Source organism: Periplaneta americana, chromosome 15, assembly GCF_040183065.1.
Source record: "Periplaneta americana isolate PAMFEO1 chromosome 15, P.americana_PAMFEO1_priV1, whole genome shotgun sequence".
NCBI classification, from domain to species: Eukaryota; Metazoa; Arthropoda; class Insecta; order Blattodea; family Blattidae; genus Periplaneta; species Periplaneta americana.
The window spans coordinates 71414282-71434956 of NC_091131.1; the positions used below are offsets into that span (position 1 = coordinate 71414282).

Consider the following 20675-nt stretch of genomic DNA (forward strand, 5'->3'; position numbering starts at 1 on the left):
TGTTCATTTATGTATTAGTTATGAAGATAAGTGTATTAAAGTATCCAATCAATAATTGCAGACCTATATCAAGCAAACATATTTTTTAATAAGACAAAGTAAATTTCATTCAATTGCTACTCTGTTTGTGTACTCAGAAAATGTCGGTTTCATGTATGATGAAGTGCGCCAAGTGTTCTGTCTATTCTGCAGAACATAAGGGGTAACCAGTTGAAAGTCGAATATTCGGTCGGACGCCCGACCTTGACGGATGTTCTCTAATCGGTCGAATCTAAACCAGTTGTAAGCGCTATTCTGCAGGTCTCTAGTCCTTACATCCACTTCAGACACTTGAGACTAATATCTACATAAAATAACTTATCCTCGAGTTACAAAAAGTATTAGTATTTTCTCCTTTAAACTCTATTCTTACAACTCGAAGGGATAATAAATTTTAATTCATATATTATATAGGGTGTAAACGATATAACCTACCAAACAAATACTGGTGGTAGAGCATAAATAATTGAAGAAAAACATCAAAAGTTGTTTTTCTGTAACTGTCATGGTTTTTCCAGGGAAAAAAAAATGTGTTTTATGAATTTGACTTTCTGGAAAAGAGAAGAGGCAGTCATTATTTATGCTACTTTGCTCGGTATGTATGTTGAAGCAGTCTTTTGTTACTTTGTTATGTATTGATACGTATGTGTTGGGTGTTAGGTCATTGACAATAACATTTAAGTTCAGTGGAAATGTAAACAAATAATGAAACTGCTGTCAATCTAAAAAAACACGGTATTTTACAAATTAAAAATAAAATTATAAGATATAATTAAATTTCACTAGACATTTTGTTCAGTAGACCGATATGTATTGCCTATATAATTTAGGCATTTTATACCCTGTGTATTAAACAGAATACAATGAAGTAATTAACAGGTAAGATTAGTGTTCAAGATATCGTAGTACAACTGTAGCTCGAAGTTTCATTTCTTAACAAATGGAAAACACAAGCATTCTTCGCCGATCTGCTGTAGTATCCAACCCAAATAACTCGTCACTTTGGTGTACACTCCTGGGAATTCAGGCTTACCGCAACCTCTTCCAAACGACACAATACCTTTCAAAGTAAAAAGACAATAATTGTTTAGTTGTTTCCTGTACCAATTTCCATTAAAGCGACGCGAATGTTTACATAATGATAATCATACACAATTATGAAGATAACTTAAGAATGAAAATTCTTCTTTCAATGCTACTGATCGGTATACAAGTTGCATTATTACTATTACAGTCAGTCACCTGTATTATCGTTCAAACATTTATATTCTATGCTATGTTCTAGAGGTTCATTGCGTGAACGATAATTGAAAGTGTTTGATATATAATTTATTTCTCAAGACCTAAATATTTTTGTCTTCTCATAACAAAATTCGGAAGATGGTAGTTTTTGAGCAGTGAGAAAGATCATAACACAGAGTACACATGTTCATTTATCTGAAATGTCAGGTATAGTATGACGATGAGAGAGAGATTTTCAGATCGACATAATTGTTTCAACATTTCACTGTAGCCTATGTTATGAATTTTGAATTAAATTTTTAAATGCGATCAAATTACAAAACACACATACACAACACATCTAATCACCCAACACAACACAGTGGACGTATTTCTGTCGCTGTTTGGGAATGTATTTCCAGGCTATGAGTAGGAACTCTGTGTAAAATTGGAGAGAATTTGACTTCCCAGCAATATATCCACATACTGGAAAATACAGTATGCTACCTAGGATGCGCGTGTTGCAACCTGATATAATTATATTCTTTCAACAGGACAATTCCTCCATTTACACATCTTTGTTATATCAGATATGGTTCCAATATCAAGTTTGGTGTTGAAAGCACATACATTTGCTATTTCTATATGCTTTGCTTATTTTTTAGTTCGTTACATACACATTTTCGTTCCATTACTATATGAGAGTAATATATATATTTTTTTCCTTTCTCTGTTCCTGTTATTCCCAACTATGAGAGTAATATACAAACCTCTTTGTTATGTGTGCAAAATATAAATTAAACTGGGATATAATTGGCAATCAAGTTTTAAATTATGCGCATACCCATAACAATTTGTCAACAGTAATCTCACTAGAGGTTTTGGTTTATCTAGAGAAAATCAAAACTCGAGTGGGATTTAATTGATTATTACACGATTAGAAGAAAATATATAAAGATTAGAAGTAACAAAGTACTCCAATACAATAAAATATTAATTGGCTTACGAAAATACAACTGTCTTCAAATGTATTATTGTACCATCTCAACATTACGCTAGATGGCAATAGTGTTTTATGATTATGTTTTCTTGTTATCAGTTGTGCCAACTATGGAATCTTCATTGAACTCTGTGGACGATTACTAGTCATGAAGGCTTTGTTGATTCAGTATCATTTTTATTAAAACATTTGCATTCCACTTCAATCATCCGGATCCCGGTAATCAACGTCACTTGACAGATGATTTTCAATAAATCTTAGTATTAAACAATCTCTGATACGTGACTATCCATAATATCATATAGCAGAAGCTATAACAAACATAACCTAAATAATATAAAAAAGTGTTAGAAAAGTTTTGATTAGGGATGATGAAATAAACAAGAAACGTTTTAATTAACGATGATGAAATAAAAAATAAACATGAATAATTTTAAAAGAAACAATTATTGAAAGTACAATTTTCAAATTTGAATGTTTTAGTGGTTGGTGGTGTAGTTGATGTTATATTGGACGTGTGCGTAAAAGAAGTGAACTCGTTGATGTACGTGGTGTATCCCTCAACTTATTCGGGATTTCCGAATGGTGCTTTTCATACATGACCAGTGATCTTTATTAATTCTTGTTCTTGAATGCCAATGCGAGTCATATTTGAAAGTGCTGTGCATCGACTGGAGTGGTTTGTAATTTTCTGTTTTTTGACGTCCAGTCCAGTGCAGTTTGAAATGTTGGCAAACAAAGAAACAAATGCTAGGGTAGTGATAAAAATAAACAAATGCTAGGGAAGCGATAAAATTAAACAAATGCTAGAGACGCGATAAAATTGTGCGATAAGCAGCCATTATTGTTTGAAAGACGTCCTTTCGTACCGTTTTATAGGTCAAAAGTAGTGTGGCGTAGTAAAAGTGTAATAGTCTTAATAAAATTATTTACCAGATTTTTAGAATATTAATCTATTGATTGTTGGTGCCGCATTTAATCAATGTAATTTTATTAATATAGTGTTATAACCCTGACAGCAGCCAAAGAAAAATAAGTTATATGCGCATTATAACGCAAGGAACCGTGGCGTGAGGAGGAGCTACAAAATGCCGTGTTTATTAAATTTATCTATATCACTAGACCATTAAGTAACATATTCTCTTTAAGTTTACTAAGTAGCTTGATTCAACCTTTCAGTTGTGAGGAGGGGTGGTTTGTTACCTACGGGGAGACTACCTACCGCCTGCACTATTGTCCTAGAGGAGTACAAATACCAACTTAAGAATGAGAAAAACTGTACAGTATATCGGACAAACGTTTTGCGAGCCAGTGTACAAAACTAGCAATAATGAACATCAGAGGGGATATGCAACTTGCCAGTAACAATAATTTAAAATGTGTCTCCATTACTAGTGTCTGGGGGAGGTAGAAAATTAGCTTAAATTTACATACCTTTAATTTCAAAATTAGACAGTTCATATAGATTATACATTACCAATAACTTCCTCCGTTTTTGTCCTCATGTTGAGTCCAATCAGGGGACCTCCGCTGTCACCCTGCAGGATGAATAAAGAGGATAGTGAGATCGAATATACAGGGATGTGAAAATTGCAGAAATGTATCAAATTATCACAAACATACTGTATGTAATCACAAAATGTATGCATGCAAAAAATGTGTGTATTCATGCGTGGATGCAAATAACCTGAATGACAGCTATAAACATAGAATGCGTGCGCGTACGCTTGCAAACATACATACATACAATACGCCAGATAGTTTATTTGTGATAGCATTTGTTTTATTAATTTATTGTCTCTCTTTAAATACTAGTTAAGGTCTGAGATTTTTATGATTTTTATGCATCACCCTGTTGAAATTGCATTTGTGAACCTCGTTTTAACCGTGACAACGTATTTTAGTTCTTTTAATCATTCTGATTATTGTATTGTGTCTCTGTTTGTAAATAATTTTAGATAAGGGCGCAAATAGCCATAGTCGCTGACGCGCCCTTTTTAAACCCCACTAACTACATACATACATACATACATACATACATACATACATACATACATACATACATACATACATACATACATACATACATGTATGCATACACGCACTCACGTACGCACGCATGTAGGACCTATGTATGCACATACGCACTTAGCCCTATTGTTGTTTGCACACACGCATGCACGTTGTAGGCCTAAGTATATGGTACCGGTATGTAATATACGCATATACCTATATAGTACAGTGTGACCCATATTTATGTTCAAATTTTTATTACACTGTAGTAGCGAAACCAATCATGCTAAGTGACCCATTCCACCGCTAAAATGTACCGTGTTCCATATCATTAAAAGCACAAAAGAAGCTGTTATTTTATTTTACTTTGTGTTCTCAGTACGGTCCGAAACATTTAATGTAATCAGAAAAATGTAGTGTAAATCTTAAAACATTAACCATGGCCACAAGGCTGTCTGTGTACGATGGAACACGAATTGCTGCTCGAATGGAGCCGCACTCCCCAATTATGGTGCAGAGTTGGTGGAGAATAGTGAAAGGAAGAAATGCGAAGCTGGACTACAAGACCATCGAGAGACTTCACGCCAACTTGATTCGCACTGGCTCAGTTACGCAACAGAAGGGTGCTGGCCGACCAAAAACAGTGATCACAGAGGAGGCCAAAGCAGCCGCTAGTGAGGCCTTCCAGAGAAGTCCTAAAAAATCCATTCGACAATACCAGCGGGATCCTATGGATCTGTGCAGCGGTTGCTAAAGGAAATGAATTGGCGGCCATGGAAGCCACACTTTATGCAAGCTCTGTCATGTGAGGACTGTGATATCAGAATGGAGTTTACGGAGTCGCTACTAGCCTGGATTCAAGAGGAACCTAACCTTTTGCGACATATTTTGTGGTCAGACGAGAGGAGTGTGGCCGGGTGCCAAATGAAATCTTGTGAGAGCAGTATAGAACGTTCAGCCACGTCTGGAAAAATGTGCAGCAAATGCTGGTGCTTATATCGAATTTTAATATTGGTGGAATTTTAAGCAATCCTAATGATTGGACTATTAGTTCATGCTACTTTGATTCTGTCATGTTAATTCATTTACTTGCGAAAAACGAATAAAAAGTTGGGCATACATATGAGTCGGCCTGTATATGGGCATGTAGAAATGAATAAATTTTAGTGTGTAGTAATATACGCATATAAATAAATTTTAAAATATCGTTGTACTCAATATTTTCCATAATTTGAATCTATATATTAACGATTTTCAAAATCAAACACTGACAACATATAGAACATAATACTGTATAAAATCATAATTCTGTATTTTTTTACTCAAACTACCGATTTTTGTATCACTAAATCTTCATAATTTTTCGAGAAGATAAGATGTATTTTAAAACCGTTTCCAAGCCTTGTTCACAATACTCTGAACTCTAATTGAGGAGAGCGTGGTCACAAAGACTGAAAAATGAATGTAGTGAAGCGTGTTTAATTATTTGTAACAAACAATTATTATGACTGTTCATTTGGACTTGCGTTTAAAAAACGAACAGCGTCTGCTGAAGCCATCCACAAATCTATGTCAGCATGATAATTTGACGACTATTTGATTTTATGGCAGTACGTTAATAATATATAGGCCTACTATATATAGAATATTGCTAGTTTACAGGATTAAAGGCTTCAGAAGCTAGATACACGGTTCTAATGAGTACAATGATTCTATAATTAACTTAGAGCCATGATTTTTAGAGGAGAAAAATTCGCTCCGGCGTCAGGTACGTAGAACCAAGGACCCGGGTTCGATCCCCGTCGTAGGAGCGAATTTTTCTCCTCTAATAACCATTGTTACCATAACAGATAAATTCTGTAGGGCCAAAAATTAATCTTTACGTATAGATAGAGGCATGAGCTAATTATTATGTACTCTGCTTGCCATTTTAATTCACTTTAGTTCCACATAGATTTGTTTGTTGTGAACAATTTTCAGTATGTAACCTTATTTTGAAGTTGTTTTCACTTGAGAAAGTCCTGTTTTATTTAAAGAAAAAAAGTATAATGGCCGTTTCATTAATATTGAGAGATAGAAGACTTGTATCCAAGAAATTTTCCAAGGAGCTAAATTAGAACGCAGATTCTAATGTTAGTCACCAGTCGTAGCTTTTCAGTGATTTGTGTCAGTACGTGCAAATGTCAACATTTTAAGCAATTCATTGAAAAATACACAAACAGGAAAGTACGTATGAGTAAACAATGCTTGCATACTATCTAATCTTTTCATTGTGAGAATAATCCTACAGTAAACAATGGCACATGACTGAAGCGAGGCTTGATTGGCCCGCAGTTTGGCGCCAGAGATTCTCAGTAAGTGAGCCCGCCCACTACTGTACATTCTGTTTCATGTTAAATATTTCCCGTTACTCTTCAAAGTATACCTAACCTCACTACTACGCATTGGTTTGCTTAGGGAACTGCTACTTTATAATTTATTAATTGGAACTTACTATATACATTCAACATTATTTCTTTCTCTCCGCTTTTGAGAGGGTTTCCACTCATATTTAGTAACCACACACATTTGAGTATGCAGAAGCCATACTATCACGTGCTTACGAGAACAAGCTCAAGTGGCGCCAGCGTATTACAAGAACAGACTACCTTGGTGGCCTATTACTCTTACTTGTTAGTATTCATCCGCTTACAACGTAAATAACAAAATATAAAAGTAGCTTTTGTTTTACATAACGTTTTATACATGAGTGAAGTTCTATGTTTCGTAGTATTTTAATAACTAGAATTCAATTTTTATACATCTTCAATTTTTATTTTCAAATAATACAAGGTTATGATTTCCAAATATGGAACTATATTTTCCTACGTCGTGTGTGTGTTTCGACTGGGAGCCAATCACGGTTATGAAAGCCACGTGCTTGTGTTATATTAGGATTTTTCTTATAGCGAAAGGCTATACAGTCTTGCTAATATGGGACTCTAAATTTCATACGTAATGCTGTGACAGATAATTCGTGTTTTGTGTATAGAAATATTAAGCAATTACGGAAATTTAATCTTATGACAGTAATACAATAGCTATGCATGGATCTCTGTGTTACATGAAGATGTTTTTGGGGAAAATAGAGATTCATGATTTTTTTTGCACTTAAATAAGTAATTAAAACTTATATTTACACACGGTGTTTACTTATTATTTAGATTTTTAGGTGCTCTGTTAGTGTTTAATTCACTGCAAATATCTGTGAAATGTGCCTTATGGTAAAAATTTGTGAATACGAAATAATCACGATCCGGAACCTTTTATATTACAGCTATAGATAAATATATTTTACTATAAAATAGGGTCCCTATCTAGTGATGTTTCTTGGTGCTTCCATAATAAAGCAATAGCACGAAAATAGGCACCAACTTATCAAAGAGATAGGCTCTAGTAGCCCCTCCTTGTCAGAAACGAGCCTCCTGTACCAGTTTCAATGTAGGGTTGAAGACATGTAGGTCTACATGGGATATGACACAAAGTTATATAAAATGAGTAAGTTAGCATAATATGCGCTTCATCTCCTTACCTTGCACGCGTCTTGAGTTCCCCTCCCTGCACACAACATACTTTCCGAAATGTAAACGCCTTTCATGGCGTATGCCTGCACACAATGCTCGTTCGATACTAGCGGCACGAAAGCTTTTTGAAGTATCTTAGAAACTGGGCCCTTTGGAGTTAGAACACCCCATCCAGCGACGATGGCAAAGTCGTGCAGATATTCACTATCATCTATGCAAGATGAAAACCATGCTTTACTAACAAATTAATTATCTAAATAAATATACAGTGTGGAAGTGAAATAATCTTGGAGATTGAAAGGGACGATAGGGTACACTTGAATGAATAGAAAACCTATATTACGTTTTGTGATTAAATGCACGGTTAATTAGAAAATTAAGTTTGAAGTTTCAGTAGGGAACATCGCCACTAACACACTCTTCTCGTGATACAGATGTAAGGAGTCAACGAACTCGGCGTGTCTCGCTAGATGAGCTGATTTCTGACGCTGTGTTGCAACCAGCTCGCATCGTGCAGTGGTTTGAAATTAAGGGTTTTTAAAATTAAATTTACGCGAAAACCGCCCACACTATTGAAATAAGCCAGAGGGATAAATTATTCTTTATTACTTTTTCTATCGATTTGGACAAAAATCACTATCCTACTCGCAATAGTTACTGAATAAGAGGTTGTTAAACATTTGACAAAAACATTATTTCTGAAAAGAAAACTGTTAACTTTTCATCAATATGATATTACAGTTTTTGTTACATACATGAGCTATTCGCTATGGAATTCTGCAAGGCTATTTCACTTCCATTCTGTATAGGTCTAAGTAAGAAGTAGACTTCGAAGTTGAGACCCCAGTCTGGGCGATACAGGTTAATTGATAGCGGAGTATTGGGTGGAGGTGGGGAACAGGCTAGGGCTTGTTTACGTTTTCCATATTCTATCCACTGTGCTGTCTGTCTATGTATGGTTGACGTTGAAGGGTTCGTGCGTACACTACGATTATTTAGTCCTGACAGTCGCCAGCCATCTGCGCCTGGGTCAGGCGAGTCCATTAAGTTACGCCAAGGGATGTTCAGTCGCTTGCAGTCAGAGCGATCGGATGTCACGCATGGGGTTTAGCGTTGTTTTTTTCAGCACAGTTAAGCTGTACTGTATTCCTTTACCGACTGCTCGCCCATATCTCTACTCCGGAACTCTCCCCACTACTTCTATTACTTCCTCTATTTCGCGTCACTGAGCTGTCAGGACTAAATAATCGGTCTGTACTGGCACTGAAGCTGGGACATTTGAGACAACATGAAATCATTGCGATTTTGAAGACGAAATGCAATTGGAACAAATTTTTGAATACACATTATTTACTTTCTTCCACAATAAAATAAAATAAAATTAAATTAAATTAAATTAAACCTTACAAGAAGAGGCGAACTGCATCACAATTGCTGGCAAGAGAAAAAGGCCTTAATTATGGACTAAAAATTCATAACTAAAGAACTTTTTTTTTAGTCCTACAACATTGGAATGAAGAGTATAAGTGTGCACGGGGTATACATTACGTCACGTATCATTCAGTAGACACCCTGCTCACAAACATAAGTAATGACGACTACAGGGTCACCCAACACTGTTAATGTTGTCACACGTTTTACACTTTTTTAATATTCGTAATTATTATAATCAAATTATTTATTTCGTTCGACTGCGAGTGTACGCCGTTTTTCGAGACATGTCGCTAAACTACGCACAGAAGTAATTCTAATCGAGATTGTTAGTACTGAAAAATGCTTTTTGAGTACGTATCCTCATGCTCAGAAATGGCCGAAAAATGTGATCAGATCACTTGAGCTACAAGTCTACTGATATCAGCATAAACCCCATCTTGTTCTGCCTCAAACATAAGCATGGAGCGCAAGCGATTTGTCGGCCATTTTGAGCATGAATGTACAGAAACGGAAATAAAATTTGGAGCTCCCTTATTGCAAGTATAGTAAACAAGAGCACCTGTGGACAGTTGTGCGAAATTGTTGCCTACATACAGATGGACTCCCATCAAGACTCGCTCCAAATTTTAATTCTGTATCTGTACGTAATGATGGTTTAATGACTAATTGTAAGTTATTGATTTGGTAATTAATGAATAAAAATTCGCTCCGGCGCTAGGGATCGAATCCGAGTCCCCGGTTCTACGCACTGAGCTACGCCGAGGCTCAATCCACAACGCCGGATAGAATCTCTCTCCTTTGGTATTTTCCCTCTGTGGCCTTACTCCATGTTCGACATAAGTATACAGAATGTTTCAAAAATACGGGGCATAATTTCAGGTATGTATTTCCCACATGTAGACAATCAAAATAGTTCATTACAACATGTGTCCGGAAATGCTTCATTTCAGAGTTATGGCCTTCACAACATTGAAATTCACCGGAACGTTTTTCTTTCCACAGGTCGTTGTCATTACAGAAGATGTTCAAAATGTCCACCTCCTGCTTGAATACAGACCTCACATCGATGTCTCAGTGACCTGCAAACACGATCCCAAACTCCAGGAGTACTGCGTATGTCCTCAGAACATGCCACAATTCCATTCCGAAGGGATTACAAATCAGGCACCGGAGACGAATAAACCAATGATTTGAAATGGCCCCACAAGTAGAAATCGAGAGGCTTCAGATCAAGTGAGCGTGGAGGCCAAGCAATTGGGCCACCTCTACCTATCCATCGAACAGGAAACCTTCGATCCAAGTACCGGCGAGCCGTACGACTGAAGTGTGCAGGAGCGCCATCATGCAAGAAGTGAATGTGTTGACGATTGATCAGTGGAGGTCTTCTAAAACATGAGGTATGGTGTTTTCCAGGAAGTTTGTGTACGCCTGCCCCGTAAGTCTGTTTACAAGTACATGGGGTCCAACTAATCGATCACCAATGATACCGGCCCACATGTTGAGGGAGAACCGCACCTGGTGATGAGATGGAACAGTTGCACGTGGGTTTTCATACGCCCATACATGCTGATTGTGGAAATTTGTTATGCCATCTCGTGTGAACTGTGCTTCATCTGTAAATAATACTAAGGCAAGAAAGTTCGGATTTACACCACACTGCTGCAAGAACCACTGACAGAACCTAACTCGTGCAGGGTAATCTGCTGGTGACAGGGCCTGTACACGTTGCAAATAAGGATACAATTGATACTCTTTCAACAGTCTCCAGACAGTCGTATGAGGAACATTGACTTGCAACGCTACCCTTCGTGTGCTGATAGAAGGAGTCATGTTCACAGCCTCCAGAATCTCCTCCTGCACTTCTGGAGTTGTAGATCTTGGTCGTCCCCTTCCCAAACCAGGAGAGTTAAATTTTCCATACTCGCACAGACGGTAATGAAGACGTACAAATGTCTTCCGATCTGGACATTGTCGCTGTGGGTACCTCTCCTGGTACAAACGACGAGCCAGCGCAGCATTGCCGTCCGCCTTACCGTACATGAAGTGTATCTCTGCCAGCTCTTATTTGAATACATGTCGCACAGTCTAACGCCTACACAACACTGAATGTAACCTTCGCCTCGGAATGAACTGTCAGAGTGCCCTCTTAATGTCTCCTTTGACGGCAACGACTTCTGGAAAGAAAAACGTTCCGGTGAATTTCAATGTTGTGAAGGCCATGACTCGGAAATAAAGCATTTTCGGACACATGTTGTAATGAACTATTTTGATTGTCTACATGTGGGAGATACATACCTGAAATTATGCCTCGTAATTTTGAAACACCCTGTATATTGATACATTGGCTATATTAAGGGATTAGGTACAGCTTACAGCAGTAAAATTTTGGAAATATTCAACATTCTTTTCCTCCATTACTATATCTTTTACAATAATGAAAATTAGTATGTGTAAAACACTGTTCTTCTGCTATACGAAAAAAATATTTTTACGACTTAAAAACATTATATATATATATATTTTTTTTTTCAAAATTCAGTCCATGTGCAGTGATGAGGCGTTTCTCACATAACTCAAAAACTATCCAACATTCTGTGATGAAATTTCTTGTGTGTATTAATGGATGTCATATCTACAATATGATGCAAGACCACTTTTCTATCCTTGATAGATTGTCTGATAGAAAATAAATTCATTTTATAAAATGGTCAAATATCAATATTTTCTTCTAACACAAAATAAAAAAAAAATATTAGTTATTAAGGAATGTAGTTGAAAAAGCATGATATTGTGAACATGAGTTTCAGCAATAAAGGAAAAGAAAGAGAACATGAAAAAGTTAACAAGCTTATAAGTTATGAGGGAAACGTTTCATCACTGCACAGTGAACTGCACATTTTGAATTTTGAAAAAAAAAAAAAAAATTATATATAATTTTTTTTAAATCGTAAAAATATTTGGGGAGGCCGAGACGTAGATGGGAAGATAATATTAAAATGGACTTGACGGAGGTGGGATATGATGATAGAGACTGGATTAATCTTGCTCAGGATAGGGACCAATGGCGGGCTTATGTGAGGGCCGCAATGAACCTCCGGGTTTCTTAAAAGCCAGTAAGTAAGTAAGTAAGCAGAAGGACAGTGTTTTACACATACCAATTTCATTATTGTACAAGATATATTAATGGAGGAGAAAAATGTTGAATATTTCCAAAAATGTTACTGCTGTAAGCTGTACTTAACCCCTTAAGTAAACTGTCATTCGGTGAGTAGAACCGGAGACCCGGGTTCGATCCCCGGTGCCAGAGCGAATTTTTCTCCATTAATACCAATTGCAACCATAACAGATAATTCTGTAGGACCAAAAAATATCTTTACGTAAGTTATTGAGGACTTTATAAATAAAATTTTGCACTGATGTATACTGTTAGATAGGATTACGACAAGTGTGGGGGTTAGGTGAAAATACGCATGCGGTGCCAGATGTCTTCGTACCTGACTACTTCTATAGAATCACATAAACACCTCTGCAAGTCAGTAGGCCTATGTTCTATTTGATTTCCTGGAAAAACTAAAAATTTTTAATAGATTATTCCTGATAACATCAAAAGCATTAGTCCACACCTGTGGAGTAAAGGTTAGCGCGTCTGTCCGCGAAACCAGGTGGTCCAGGTTCGAATCCCGATTGGGTAAGTTACCTGATTGAAGTTTTCTCCGAGATTTTCCCCCAACCCAATATTAGCAAATGCTGGTAACTATCGGTGCTGGACACCATACTCATTTCACTGGCATTATCACCTTCATTTCATTCAGACGCTAAATAATCTTAGATGTTGACACAAGTGTCGTAAAATAACCCACAAAAAAGAAGAATAAAAAACATTAATTCATAAAATTGACTCATAATGACCCCTTTTATAATTCGTGTGAACTAATGTAATATATTTCCTTCTATGAAAGATTTACAAGAAAATATTAACTTAATTATAATAGCTATTAATATTGAATTAAAATATACATAATGACGGCATTTGCAGCTAAGATGTATTTTTCAACAGCGAAAGAGTGATATTCTAGCCTAGTTATCTAATGTTGTGGAGGAACCGGAATTTGAATTTTTTAAATCGTCGTGTCCCCTATGCTTCAACTCGCACACATACCTTCGAACGGTAGACACGCCGCTCGTACTTTCTTATTGAAGTCGACGGGTCTGTCCATCTTCACCAGCGCAATGTCATGAACATTCGTCCTCGGGTAGTAGTCCGCATGATACGTCATTTCAGCCACTTTTCTTAGCATGGTTGGTCGCTCTACGTGGTGTGCTCCAAGCAAAACGTGTATATCCTTTCCAATGTATGGGAATCGTTGGATTACTTGCATGAAACTGTAACAAAAATTAATGTATAGACCTCGGAATTTTTGGACACTAAAAAAGGGCCCTAAATTATAAAAGAAAATAGACACCACTAAAGTAACGAATCTCCCTTTACTGGATTTAAAATTAATAAATTCATTAAATCGTACATACATTGAAAACATTTTCTACATTAGCAGTGAAACAAACACTGTTACTGGCCGTGTCTTTGGCTACAGTGCTGTGACGCTTGCTTTTCGTCCAGGCGGCCCGGGCTCGATCCCCGGCCAGGTCATGATGGAAGTTGTGGTGGATCCGGGACGACATGGTTTAGACCATTGTGCGTCCGACTGGTGGCCTGGGTGACATTCGTGAATCCGACGCTGACAGGTATGCCATCCTACCTCCGCCCCTGATAGAGCCAGGTCCCGTCCGCTTGCGAGTGGTCTGTTGAACCCTAGGAGTCCGGAGCCCCAAGTCCTTCCTATATCAGCATCGGAAACCCGTACTACCCCAAAACCTTCATCCCGACCTATTTTACTATTGCGGATGATAGATGAAATGAGGAGTGAAGTGGAAAGTGTTGGTGGAATGATAGAGAGAAACGAGAGTACCCCGAGAAAAATCTCTGTTACGTCAGCTTTTTTACTACAAATTCCATCATGACCTGGCCAAGGAACGAACCAGAGCCGCCTACACGGAAGACTAGCGTTAGTTGATTCACAGGTGTGGTGTATACTGTCTCTTCGTATTTTAGTTTCTTGAAAAATATATTTTTTCTAGTAGGTTATTTTACTGCGTTTTATCAACATCTTAGGTTATTTAGATTTCTGAATGAAATGAAGGTGATAATCCCGGTGAAATGAGTCCAGAATTCAGCACCGAAAGTTACCCAGTATTTTCTCATATGGGTTGAGGGAAAACCCCGGAAAAAACCTCAACCAGGTAAATTGCCCCGACCGGGAATCAAACCCGGGCCACCTGGTTTCGCGGCCAGACGCGCTAACCGTTACTCCACAGATGTGGACAAGAAGATCTTGCTTGATATGCGGATGGGAATAATGTTCAAAGAAGTAATGATGAAATTAATATATGCAATTTTGCTAGAAGACATACAAGGCTGTTACTGAAAAATATCACATGAAACAAATTGTGGACAGTCTGAATAATTGTAGTTTCATTTTGAATGTTTTTAAGTGAAATATTTGTGTAATACCCGGTAAAATAACGTATAGCCAACTTATATTTTATAATCATTTTAGCAAGTAATTTATGAGGTTATGTTACAAATAAAAAAATCCAAAATATCGAGTTACTCGAAATCGATTCTATATACAGTAGAACTTGGTTATAGCGACCTCGTTTTGTGCTTCACCTCGCCTATAACGTTAAATATTCTGTGGTCCTAACTAATTCCCCATAAGACATATGGTTTTTTACCTTGCTTAATACGACAAACGTATATGCGTCTACCTCGCATATAACGTCATTTTCAACTTCAGTTTGGAATACGATTTTCTAGAAACCAAAGTATTTTAAGAAATATTTTGTTGAAATCTGGTAACCTGGCATATTCTTTACTCTCTCCTTCTGTCATAGATTTCTGGAAGACAGGCAGGTTCCCCATCCCATTGTAATCTGTCCAAATTCATGCGGTATTAACGGTATCTGTGTGCGATCAGTTTCGACAGGAAGTTTTCACTAAGTACACGCATTTTAACGCAGTATGGCACTAAAAGAAAAGTTGTAACGTTGGAAGAAAATGTTAAAGTAATTCATCAAATTGAGAATGAAATTAAAAAAGCTTAAGTCTATCGTGGATTTGGCCTAATTAATTCCACAGTCCAAATGATTTGGAAGAGCAAGGATAAAATTATTGCTGCATTTGAACAGAATGGATCGAAGGCAGGGAAGGGAGCAGTGAAATTGTAACTGAAATAATGAACATACTCGTAGAACGTAATTTGGAAAGTGTGTATTGGGCAAGTAGGAGACAACAGAGTAAAATTACTGATTACTTCACTCCTGAGTAAAAAAGTTTGGTGAGTAATGAACAAACTATTTTAATACAGAATACTGTATTTATAATTGTACGTGTATTTTATTAAGTTCATGGTAGGCTTAAAAGTAAATACATAAATCTGAAATAAGCCTATTTAAATTTGTAATTTTTCATTTTCCACCTCATTAGACTAATAATATGAATCTCGGTTACTGCGACACACGTTTATAACAACATAATTTTTAAGGTCCCTTGGATCTCGTTATAACCAAGTTCTACTGTACTTCCTAAATTTTGTTTCTTGTATAGAATGAAAAGAGAAATGAAATGAACTGTTCAGAATGTACAGTTAAGTACATTAATTCCTTCAGATTTTGAAATTGTGTACATTCAGTACTTCATCACCCCCCCCCGTTATGCTCATAAGAATGTATACAATACACACAGATAGCCATTCCTATGAGCAGTGGCGTGCCGCTCCACCTCTAAAATGTTGAAATACATTGCAAACGAGTTCTAATTGTGTAGCTACTACTCTAGAATGAACACCAGTGAAAACCGGAATACACAAGACAGACGATTCAGCCGGACTTGCACGATAGGCGAGGGTGGAATACGGAGTTTTGTTGACAATATACGTCTACTGAAAGAAACGCCATTAATGGAATCCAGAATACTCAGGCCCATATGTTTTGGAGAAACCATGTTTATTAAATGCGAGAGTTATTTCTGATTTTCGTGGTGAACTTTATCAGAATCGCAATAACCATCAGGCCAACCAATTTTTTTGAAGAGCGGATCATTGTTATAGGATTATAATCTCTTTCAAACACACATTTTTTGCGCGTGGGTAAACCAAATCAAAATCATGGTAATTTTAAAATGTCTATTTTCGTAAAATTGAAGATATTTACCGCTGTGGAGTAACGGTTAGCACGTGTAGTCGTGAAACTGGTTGAGAAAATTTACCTGGTTGGGGATTTTCTGGGGTTTTCCTTCAACCAATTGAAGCATAATTGCTAAGTAACTTTCGGCGTTGGATCTCGGATTCATTTCGCCATAATTAATTCAAATTTCATCATCATCATCATCATCATCATCATCATCGTCATTCATACTATAGTCTGAGTTCATGGTGCGGCGTGTTGTATTTGAGGGGTTGTGGGCAAGAACATGGTAACCCACATGAAGACGAATTTTGAACTAACATGGCGATAATATGTTAGGGGACATGCTCTATCTAGTGACGAAGTAGTTGGCGTCTATCCCCAAGAGATGGCTTGTTATACTTGTTTCGATAACCCACATTTCTCTTCTTTGGAATACATAACACAGTTACTTTTCCTCATTTTTCTGAAAACCAATAAATTGTGGGTTACCATATTCTTGCCCACAACCCCTCATTTGTACAAGAGCGCGACCGTTCGGGTACAAATATCATTCACAGAATAGGAGTGGTAAGCACAATAAGCCTCAGGCTGCAATGTAAGCCTTTGGGTTCTTTCTTCGTAAACAGAGAAAAAAGAATGAATATAGTATACAAGACGTATTACACCTTAAAACTAGATAATGAAATATTTCATTAGCCTGAGAAAATACGTTTTAAGGCACATAAGATAAAATTCACTTTTACATTTACATTTAATAATATTGTAGGCCCTAATAGAAGCGTTACTTTTTGATGCAGTGCGCCGCAGTGAGAACGTGCAGGCGTGTGATGAGGGTGCCGCCACACAGATACATGCCGTCGTACAACCCCACGACGAACGGGAACTCGCCCTCCCTTGCGTTCTTGCCGCCTACGACACGTTCGGCCTTATGTGGAGAGTTGTCGCACACTGCAACACGTTTGGAAACCTAAAAGACTACCTTATCAATTAATGCTAGTGAATTGTTTGAACTGAACTGAACTGATAAACACTTATTTTTAACCATAGTTAGATACGTAGTTGAGTACAGCAAATGCGTTTTCCTTGTTCAAACCTATTTAATAAAGAATCTATCTACGCTCAGGATAAGTTTCCGCTGCGTTTTCCAGATGCTACACAACCAATGTATTTTATAAACTACTTATTTAGTAAGTGGCGAGAAACAGGTTTGTCCCAAGCGCGTTGTAAAAGAACAACTATGTGAAGATACTATGTTTATCCTATATTTTATTCTGAGAAAAATCTTTATCTGTAAAATATTAAACTAAAGATTCAAAAGAAGCAGTTTATTTTTCAATACTCAAATATTTTGAAAGAATTATAGGCTTATAATGCGGTGTTAATGCAGTGTATATAGAGGGCCCCAAAAATGTATACACACTTCAAGATACAAAATATCTGAGTAAAATCTATACTACTAAATCAAGGGATGACTGTGAGACATTTTAAAAACAACGTACTCAAAGTGCTTTCCATTAGCAACTAGACACTTCTGGGTTCGATGAACTATTCCATATGCAACATTAATATATGTATACATTGTGATGATTGCACACACCACTTCAATTCCTTCATGCAGCTCCACTAATATATCTGGTTTTCACATCCTTTAGTGTCCATCGTAAATGAAATTTGAATGAGTTAAATCGGGTGATCGTGGAGGGTAACCTACTCAACAGCACCTCTTCGTCCTATCTGTTGATCTGGTATGGTTTCGATTATAGTGTGGTGGTGCGCCATCTTGCTGAAAATAAAATCGCTCATTCCCATAGAGTGCATGAATGTCAGGTAAAATGAGTGTACGATCGCGGTACACAAGGCCAGTTATTTTGCTCTCAAATTCCTCGTCCTCTTGTACCTTTTCCTCGAATGGCAAACGTGCAGCCATATATTTTTCTTTAAGTCCTGCCAGTTGCATTGTTGGCTCTGGCATTTAGGCGACTAGCATGATCTTTTAATAGAATATCACAATACACATTCCCGCAGTAATTCAGTTGAACTTCGAGAATCCATATATGAATAATATAGGCCTAACATCTGTGAATGTATGTATATATTTTTGGGCACATCTATTCATGTATAGTTTATATACTGTATAACAAGCATAATTCTGTTAAGTATACGATTATGTGTACTATTTCTAGAAATTACAGTTTATTTAAGCTGAATTAACCACATTCGTTAACAGCCAAGATCGTCATATTTTGTTTGAGCTCACAGTCATGTTATTCTTCTGCAGTATGAATGTTGTCACAGCTTAGTCTTAGCATTGACACCTCTGTATTACATGATCAGAATGTATGTATATAACGTATGCTTAGCTTGTGAAGAATACTTGGACCAGCATTTTTTTTATGAAATAATAAGTTCGGAGACTTAAGTGAACAACTTCTTATGGTTCAGTTCCGGGATATGGTAGGATTTTTCTTGTTATCAAACTTCCAGACAGGTTCCGGAATCCACTCAGTCCCCTGTAGAATTTGATATTGTCTTTTCTTTTCCCGTGGATGGAAAGGTGATGGAAACATGGTGTCGATCACACCACTTCAGTATAGTGCCGAGATCTTGAAAGCATGGACTCTACCTCCTTAACCTCCATGAGTTTTCATAGTGTACAGTAGAACTCCGATTATCCGTCACCCTATTAACCGGTTGACGGGTTGAAAATCTAGTCTTTCAGGTGAAGCTTCCTGTAAAGCAGATTTGAATAATTTCAAGGGAAAAATTTTTCCGGGGCCGGATATCGATCCCGGGACCTCTGGTTGAACGTACCAGCGCTCTCCCAACTGAGCTACCCGGGAACTCCATCCGACACCGTCTCAACTTTTCCCTTTATATCCACACAACTCGCGTGGGCTGACGAAACGCCAGAGACCCACATCGAGTGCACACAAACTCTGTGTGACTTGGAATTGTGGTTTTCTGTTAACGTACACAGAGACGTATATATTATGCAAATCTAGTCTTTCAGGTGAAGCTTTCTGTAAAACAGATTTGAATAATTTCAAGGGAAAAAATTGTTCCGGGGCCGGGTATCGATCCCGGGACCTCTGGTTGAACGTACCAGCGCTCTCCCAACTGAGCTACCCGGGAAGGTTGACGGGTTGTCCGACTTTCTTTCTTTCGCTTTCTTTTTACTTCAGAAATAATAATTTATATGAAATGCTGTTTGGTAGGCTACATTATATTAGTAGTCTACGTATTTTTTCTAGAGAACATTATTACAAGCCTTTACCGTTACACAGTATTGTCTACTGTTCGAATTGCTTACTGTATAACTTTTTTTAATTGGTTATTTCACGCTTTATCAACTACTAAGGTTATCTAGTGGCTGAATGAGATGAAGGTGATAATGCCAGCGAAATGAGTCCAGGGTCCAGCGCCGAAAGTTACCCAGCATTTGCTCTTAATGAGTTGAGGAAATACCCCGGAAAAAACTTCAACCAGGTAACTTGTCCCAACCAGGATTTGAACCCGAGCCCGCTCGTTTTACGTCTGGCATGCTGACCGTTACTCCACAGCGGTGGACCTAAAAAAAAAGTATGTAAATCTACAACATGAGACCACCTCCATTATTTCTATATTTTCGCAGATAGCCGTTAAAAGGAGTTTCCTTGCCTATTAAAAATCCATTAAACACAACACCACGAAATATTCTATTGTACGGATTATCCGATTTTTTCAATTAATCGTTCAATCCACCACCTTCATTACCACGGATAATAGAAATTCTACTGTATAAAGGGGACACCTCTACTCTCTATAGGCCTATAGTCTTTACACCTCTTAAGGTATATACATACGTCACTTACCACAGTCACAAGGTTCATCCAGCATTGTCTGAAACAATAAGTTAAATTATATATTGTACTTCTTAAAATGGCTTAATTACTGACATAAAGAATGCTTGCAATGCATATGAATAATATATGTTCAAGATTTGTAGGTAGGTTTTTTTATTTTATATTATCTAGAAATGACTAATCGAACATACCTCGTATATAAACTTACAGCTTTTTCAATTTATTATAGATACTGTATTCAAAAACAGACTTCTGGACATTCATGTTCTGAAACTTAACATTTCCAACTTTTCGAAATAAATTCAGGTTCCATTGCCA

General features: G+C 37.1%; 1 protein-coding gene across 1 annotated transcript in view; it reads right to left on the reverse strand.

The window, feature by feature from the left end:
* Window positions 1-957: 957 nt before the first annotated feature.
* The window catches only part of LOC138715722 (transmembrane protease serine 9-like), a 51029-nt gene continuing 31311 nt past the window's right edge, over window positions 958-20675 (reverse strand). Inside the window, exons 10-15 of the mRNA XM_069848778.1 lie at window positions 20367-20394; window positions 17301-17463; window positions 13430-13653; window positions 7845-8047; window positions 3738-3798; window positions 958-1099 (exon numbers count right to left, since the gene is read on the reverse strand). Coding sequence (XP_069704879.1) covers window positions 966-1099; window positions 3738-3798; window positions 7845-8047; window positions 13430-13653; window positions 17301-17463; window positions 20367-20394 — 813 coding nt within the window. The 3' untranslated portion in view covers window positions 958-965. The remainder of the gene's footprint in view (window positions 1100-3737; window positions 3799-7844; window positions 8048-13429; window positions 13654-17300; window positions 17464-20366; window positions 20395-20675) is intronic.